Source organism: Limulus polyphemus, unplaced genomic scaffold (assembly GCF_000517525.1).
Source record: "Limulus polyphemus unplaced genomic scaffold, Limulus_polyphemus-2.1.2 Scaffold4424, whole genome shotgun sequence".
In the NCBI taxonomy this organism is placed as follows: domain Eukaryota; kingdom Metazoa; phylum Arthropoda; class Merostomata; order Xiphosura; family Limulidae; genus Limulus; species Limulus polyphemus.
Genome location: NW_013670034.1, coordinates 56,251 through 64,689, shown reverse-complemented (window position 1 = coordinate 64,689; position 8,439 = coordinate 56,251). Strand labels below are relative to the sequence as shown.

At 30.3% G+C, this 8,439-nt stretch overlaps 1 protein-coding gene across 1 annotated transcript in view; it reads right to left on the bottom strand.

Annotated features, from left to right (window-relative positions):
• Window positions 1-8,439, bottom strand: part of LOC106471128 (ubiquitin-like modifier-activating enzyme 1) — a 79,645-nt gene that overhangs the window by 24,922 nt on the left and 46,284 nt on the right. The window contains exons 7-10 of the mRNA XM_013931716.2: window positions 6,893-6,983; window positions 5,287-5,419; window positions 2,578-2,675; window positions 1,050-1,196 (exon numbers count right to left, since the gene is read on the bottom strand). Of these exons, the coding sequence (XP_013787170.1) occupies window positions 1,050-1,196; window positions 2,578-2,675; window positions 5,287-5,419; window positions 6,893-6,983 (469 nt within the window). The remainder of the gene's footprint in view (window positions 1-1,049; window positions 1,197-2,577; window positions 2,676-5,286; window positions 5,420-6,892; window positions 6,984-8,439) is intronic.

The window sequence follows — 8,439 nt, the reverse complement described above, 5'->3', positions numbered from 1 at the left end:
TTACTATATAGTAAGTACATTACACATTTATTCATGTATAACTAGTAGAATTTGTGACACTTCACCCAACTTGGAATCTTATCTTACCACACAATATTGAATATTTTGCCACTATGGTATGCTCTTTTTAACGTTTCTTTAAAAACAGTCTCTGGCAATGCTGATACCGTGAGCACTCACCCTACCTTCAAAAGTTTGAATTATTCATCCATGTTTTCGCACTTGTTAACGTAATTCTCACATTCAACAAAATATTGAACTTTGTAAACAAAATTTTGGAAAGTTACACAACAAATATATCTGAATTTCAAATAAAAACAAAACATATCCAAACACGGTTAATATACACACATTGTTTTAAAGTATAATGTTTTTTATTAGCACAAAACAACAAACAATATTATAAAAATTTGCTTTTAAAAAAATCATTTTGATGTTACTGCATTACATGAAAAATTTTGCAGTAGAAAAATAGTTAAATTTTAACAACACGTAAATGATCATGCATCCATAAGAATCAATCTTAGTTGGCCTTACATATACTTTTTTTTTCTTCTCTCTCCTCTTCTTCATATTTATACACAATGGACACACAGACATCCATTTTGTCAAATAATATTATTCTGCTAGTAGAACATGTTGAAATTAGACATATTGGAAAAGCTCTTTAGAAAACAACTTTTTCAATATTTGCACCTTAATGGACATAAATTTTTTAACTGACCAAACTACACTCTGGATAGAACTACCCACAACTGACCATGAGAAAAAATTGATTCAGTTAAATGCAATCTCAACAGACAGACATCTGTTTTTCTCAAATTAAATTAGGGTAAGATTATTCATAAATTTATTTATTATAGTTAACTTCAAATGAAGTAAATGTATTCCACACTTAAGTAAATCTTATGGATGATAATTCTTAATGTGTATAACTCAGATTTCACAAACTCATATACTCTATTTTCTGTATTAATTACAATTCACAATGTTTCCAAATCTGTCATAGGTAACAAAATCACCAATCAAATGTGTAAGATTGGTAATACCTTATTCCATGACATAGGGAAACGATTATGTCTTTTCTTGAAGTAATGAAGGGCTTCAAACCCTATATGAAGCTGTCCTGGTCTGTCAAATTTAGCAAAGTCAGATATGAGGAATTCAGGTGATCCCATGGAGTCCCTCAGGGATTTCTGAAAGAAAAAGAAAACTATCTCATAAGTAACATGTCCCTAAGAAATAAACAATAGTACAGAAGAATACATTATCATGTTTAATAGCTGAAAAAGAGAAAATCACATATTTTGTAATAAATTATGTTACATCAAAAGACTTGAAAGAAAATTTTCTGAATTTTTCCAGAACCATAACATAAAAATGGCCAATTTTCTTCCAGGATCTCATTGAACCCTGTAAAATACACTTGGCTAAGATCTTAGAGAAAAAGAAAACCTATGTACATAATAAAATGCTGTTCTCTCAATCTCATCAAATGAGCTGCAGAGGAGATTTGAGCAAAAGATGTTAGGCCTCATGGCATGCTTTACCATTATTTTCTAAGAATTGCATTCATTGACACTTATCAGCTCAGACGGACAGTCATGTCTTCAGGAAATCTCTCTGATATTTGCAGTTACTTCCTGTACCATCACAAGCATGACAATAATCTAATACAGTTCAAATTCAAACACAACATAAAAATACTTACTTAGTGCAGCTGATAAGGACTGGAACACTGCCTACAAGTGATTCACATGATTAAATGACAATATCATAAGTTCATTACAAAACTAAGATCTCACAAAGCAAAAGCTCGTTCGAAATACAAGTAGTATATCGTGAAATTTTGTGAGCCATATCTGTCATACGTCCTCCAGTTCAAACATATTGTCGACTTTATTAAATACATGCCACAGAAATTAAACTCGGATTAACTTGTGGTTCTGCACATATCAGATGCTTACGCCATGGAAATTTTGACTTGTATGGATATACACAAGTGATGGACCATGTATATCTATCCCCATACACACATTTTCATCCATATCTTGAGCCACTTCAGGCTCTTAGTGACATCCATCCTTTAAATAGTTTGTAGCTGTGAAAATCAATATTCTAGTGAGAAATGAAAACCACAAGTCTTTACTTTTCCACATTTCAAAATCAATAATTTCCCGATTGATGGCATTAAAGTTTTTGTTAATTTTCAAACTTTGTGAAAAATCAAAATACAGATCACACAATTTACCCATTTATTTTGCAGTTTGTTTATCGAGAATGTCTTCAGATAGAATACTTGAAAAATCAAATATTAATACGTTATACAGTTGAACAAATGTATTTCCTTTATTCTGAATAAATCTAATAAGAATCTTAAAACAAAAAAAAAAAAAACATCAGTACAATTTTCTTTAAAAGAATTGTTAAAAACAACCAAAGTGAACTGTGCAAAGTACCTGGCTTTAACCTACTGGCTAGAAAAGGTTGATCTATCCTTTAAACCAACCTAGTGTGATATGAAATATCAAAAAAAGTTGTAAATTCATCTTGGTTCAAAATAAAGAATTTACTTACAAAGTTAATGGATTTGGGCATTTTGACTTGTGTTGCAACACCTCCTCGTATATAATCACTAAGATTGGATGTATCCCCTATACTAAACGTATATGGTCCTAAAAAAAAGAGAAAAGTAGTTAAACCTCAATCTCAATCCACCTCAGTTTTCATTTATTACAAAAACATCATCATACTGCAAGTTATCTGTACCATTATAAGATCACAGAAAAATTGTTTTACTTAAAACAATATATCTGTATGCACTTTTTCCCACATATAATTATAATTTAGAAAAGTTAAGCCCAAAGGAAAAGGAACTATCAAGGTTGAAGTTATACCTACAGCTGTAAACCAAAAATATATATTACAGAAGTTGTTTTTCCTGTAATGATTCTACATAGAGGTATGAAATTACCTAATGTCACGTATTGACTTTCTTTAATGTGTATGAAGTTGTTTACAGGCCAACTTGTGCAAATTTGTATGTATCAAATAGTTTGAAAACAGTGGATTTTTAAAGTTGTTATTAGTAGATTTAAAATTAAACTATACCCATTTTATTTTACAGCTTTTAAGTTTCTCAAGCTGACAAAATCATAATTATACCATCTGAAACCTGTGATTATTTTTGTTTTTTAAATCTGTTGGCTGTAGAGCTACCTTCCTTCCTTATGCAGTTACACCAGAAAGTTTCCCTCAATGCTTATTTATTTTACTGAAGTAAGTGCTTTGGCTGTTAATTTTTGGTTTACAAGAATTCATGAATTTTATAACTTGAGGCCATCATGAAAGTAAAGATAATGATGTCTCTCTTTCAAATATATGCAAGTTAGTAAAAGATGATAAATACTATACATTTATATTAGTTTTAAAGCTTTAGGCTATTTTTAATTGCACCATTTCTGTCAATGAAGTACATGACATTGTTAGAGGCCTACTACAATAAATGTATGAAAACTAGCTTTTGGGTCAATGGCTAAATGGTTCATGTGTAATAATGGTGCAGTAAATTGCTGTTATGTGGTGTTTTTATCATTATTATAAGTCATAATTGGAACAAAAAAAAAGCAAATTTACATTTTGAAAAGTTATGCTGTTATGATGTGTTTGAGCGTGTTACATATGCATGGATGCGTTTCAAATCTGGTGACTTTTACAAGTTATTAATTTTTATTAATGCAAAATCAGAGGTAGCATTATATTCGCCATATGGTTTTAAAGATGTTAATGTATATAGATCGTGAAATATAATCCTTTTATAATGGATTTCTGATCATTTCTATGGTTTTCAATATCTGTGGGATAAGGTGCACACAATATAGAAGTCAATAAATGATCTGAAATAATAGGCAAGATACCATCTTACAAGCTCTTGTCATAAAAAAAGATAGAAAATAAACTACACCAATAGATTTTAAAATATTTCCACCTCTTTCAGATACAAAGCTAATTAAAAACAAATCAATAAAAACTGGTTGGTTAATTGTACTTGACTATGTTGTCTAAACAAAATTCAAGTTGAATCTTCTTTCCTGAATTTAGTGAGATCTAACCCTTTTGTCTCATGAAATGTACAGAAATCAAGTTGCGAATTTCACTGGTACAACAATATGTGCTGTAACTCTGACATTTCTTAACATATCGTCACAAAAACTGGTAAGATTTTGTTAAAGATCACAAGCATCTCATACACAAAGAATGACATTATTATAAGTAAGTGTTTTTACTAAAAATATTTCTTCTATTGTAGTTACTTGCACTCAAACTATTATATAAAAATACTTTTCTCTGTCTTAGTTTCATATTTCATTTGCATAATCTCTAGAACCTCCTAAAAGGATATCAAATGTTTTTTAAGGTTAATTTCTAGATTTTTTTCATTTTCTCTACCATATCACTAACTAGCTATTATCATCAATGTACAATGCAATGAAATAAGTAGAATTAGAAAATAGAAAAAAATACCTTTTAATTTTTTGTAAATATCTTTAAGAGTATCCTTCTGTTAATTTCACGATTTCATCTCTTTTCCAAGTAAATTTTTAATGTTTCATATAAATATTCCTTTCTTGCCTTTTACAACTTATTATTCATCTAGACACAAGTCAACGGTGCCCTCGAGGCATATTACAGTTTCTTTGGGAGATGTATGCAACCCTTTGGCAAACTTTTTGTTCAGAGTGTAATATCATAAACCTTGAGAACGGACAAAAAGTATGACGTACATTTGAAAAACCTTTTAATTATACATTTTAAAACATAATTAATACATAATTAACTAAGATATAATAGTAAGACCTAAATACAATTTAAACTGTATCTTGAACTATAACATATTTAGGTAAGAAACAACCATAAATGCTATAGTTGATTTAGCAGCCAACAATACTATAGTAAATTTTATGTTCTCTGTGACACAGACTTAGTGCCAATTTCAAAATAACCAGTGTTAGTTTATATTTTAAAATAGGCTCATTCTAACTGTTATATACATACGTGTATGTAATGTCTACATTGAAGGGATAAAGCTCAAACAAATTTGTTGAAAGTAGGCATGGCAGCTGTCAGGGGGTTGAAAAAATAGATTACTTGTTTTATCTGTATTCATTCAGAGTACTTTGAATCACCACTGTCATGTGTATTGTTCTCGTAGTTACAGAATGGACTGTCAAATTAACTCTTAATTAATTAATATATATATATATATATATATAAAAAAAGGCTTACCCAAAACCTTGATCTTCTTGGGTTCAGAGTTGTTCAATTCCACCATTCCTTGTATTTCTGAAAACTTCACATAATCTCCATCCTCAAAACCATGCCTGGATTCTTCTAAACATGTAACCAGACCTTCTTTATCCTAGATTATTTATACAAGATCCTTTCAGCATGGAATGAAGCAAATACTTGTTTTAGAGCATTAGGTTACACCATCAAAAGCTCAAAACACAATCTTGTACCAACTAGGGATAATAAATCAAGAATACAGCTGCCACCCGATTATTTTAAACTCAAGTATAGAAGATAGAAGACACACAAAATCTGTATCAACTGAATTAATGTACAAGAAGACTTTCTGACAGTTTCATTATTACAATATTTTGAGGTATTTGTAAGGTATTACCTGTTGATGAAAACATGGGTTGGTATATTTATTAAAAAGTATATCTGTCAGGATCAATCACTTTTAGAAGTAACTGATATAGTTAACTTTAACTACCATAAAAGTGGTAACACACTGACTATTTAAAAACAGAATAAAAATTCTAACTTCCAATTTTATAGCCAATATTAAAATTATTGGTAATTTTTCAATTATTTTGAAGTCTTGATTAGGTATAAAGAAATTCAAACATTCACAAATGTGATGGCCTGGTGATCATATCAGCTGACTGAAAAAATACTCACAAAATACAGATAGGTTTGTTTTTCTTTTGAATTTAGAGCACCACTACTTGAGGGCTTTATGTGCTACCAATCTTTAATTTTGAAGTGGCAGACTGGATGGAAGGCATTTACTGTACACCAAACACCTCCATCTCTTAGACTACTCTACCAATGAATAGTGGAATTAATTCGTATCTCCATGGCTGAAAGGTTAACGTGTTCAAGGATGTGATTTGATCCCGTGACTTGCAGATTGCAAATTGATTACTCTGACCACCAGGCCATGCCGATACGAGGTGAAAATAACAAATTCTATTTCTATTTCACTAGTACACCTTTTGTTGTGATTTCTGCACAAGCTATTTTTTTTTACAGTACAAAATGAAATTCCAAATGTTAATCTTTATAATTTCTTCTACTACAAAAACTTTGTACAAAAAAAAAAAAACTTTAAAATTCTATAAAATATTCTTCCATACATACCATAAGGGACTAAGACCACAATGTTTAATTTATGTGCTGACTTGTTACGTCATACATTGCCACTTAGAACACATAGTTCATAAAAATTGTTTTAGTAATTATATTACACACTAAATCAGATTTTTTTTATATAAAAATCAGTTGTAAAAACAGCCAAATAAGACCACCCCCAGTAACAATAGTTTATAGAATACCTAAAGAAGATGCATTTCCATAACTTAATATATGTTAAGTTACATGAACCATCAATAAACAAAACCGTTTATGTCTTAGAGTCCTTACTACACATTTCCTTTTAACCATATTCAATGTTTTATTAGAGAACAGTGTACTGTCACTGATGTAACTTTTAGTGTGTAGATCCAACTGATTAAAGTTAGTCAAAATTTTCCTTTAAAATATCATACATTTCCTTCTATATGATAGATGAACACAATAAATCCACTTAAAAAAAAAACCTTACCTTACTGACGGAGGCAATCATAACAGATATAGGATTTTCTCCCGTCACATCAACAACAGAAAAATTCTCCCCAAAATCACAAAAAATCTGGCTGAAAAAAGGGCAAAAAAAGAAACATGCCATTCTTTAATTATACAGTATGCTGAAAAGTACAGTATCACTCAACTCTCTCACGTGTGTGTGTGTGTGTGTGTGTTTGTTATAGCAAAACCACAGCGGGCTATCTGCTGTGTCCTCCGAGGGGAATCAAACTCAATTTTAGAGTTGTAAATCTGAAGACTTACCACTGTCCCAATGGGGGATAACCCTCTCGACACGGGCTTGGTCGATTTGACCAACCACGTGACCACTTCATATTCCTTTAACGCTTTCACCCTGGATACCCTTTACTACGCATGACAGAAAGTTTTTGTGTATTACATTCAACATGTTATTAAACTACTTTTTGTTTATGGCATAAACACTTAGCTAATAATCTATATTTTATTAGTACACAAGTTTTAAGTTCTTAATTCTATATGGAAATATTAAAAAAAAACACAGTAACACGTTTCCTCTAGGCATCTTTTCTATCTTATCAACCACCCCTTCAATGTACAAAATTAAACTTGTATTGCTCCCTATAATATCGTCTTTGCTCAGACAAACCAGTAATTTTTATACCCTTCAATTTTGTTTGGTTACAGAGCTATAAATAGAAAATCACACCCCCTCCTGCCACACCTGCATGTCACATCGTCTTTTTCAGACTTTGTTAATAGTTCTCTTCTCCTCTTTTATGTTTAATTATATATTATTTATAACCAATAGAAAATCAAGTTTTCATCTATCAAATGACGTATTGTATAACGTTGTGTTCTGAACAGAGAAGCATCAATTTCACTCAGATGAGTTTGTAATGGCTCGTCGCATAGTTAGAAAGCCAGAAAAATTGAGATTTAGGGGAAATTGTCTACTTTTTGCCTGTTATTAGTCTGTTCTTTGGTGCATCACTACCATTAGTATAAAAAAAAATAGGGTTAAGTTTTATCAATAATCAACAGCAAGAAAAAAGAAAATTGAGTAAGTAAGATATTTCTTGTTTTTCAAGTTTATTCTTTTTTTTATTATTAAAGTAACTAAAATGTAAAAATAGGGATCTTTTTAGGTTAGTTAAGATAAGATTAGGTAAAATAAATAATAATGATAAAATAATATAATAAAAATGTTTCATGAAGCATGCATGCGAGCAGCACGTGTCCCGAGTGATTTACAATTTATTATGGCATGGATAGCAGTTAGACACTGTTCAAAGGGCAATTAAACAATATTTAATTATAAATAGATGTATATTGTTATGAGCTTAAAGCTACTTAGGATAAACTAATGAAGTTTCATGTTACAATTTGAAGTCATTCTAGAAAGAAAAAAAAGGGTTAATTTAGATTTTTTTTGGTTGTTATGAGGTCGGTCAAATTGACCGATCCCATTTTGAGTTAGGGTAGACAAAATAACAAACTATAAGAATTTAGTGAAAAAAAAAACGTTTGAAATGCATTTAGGAGGTT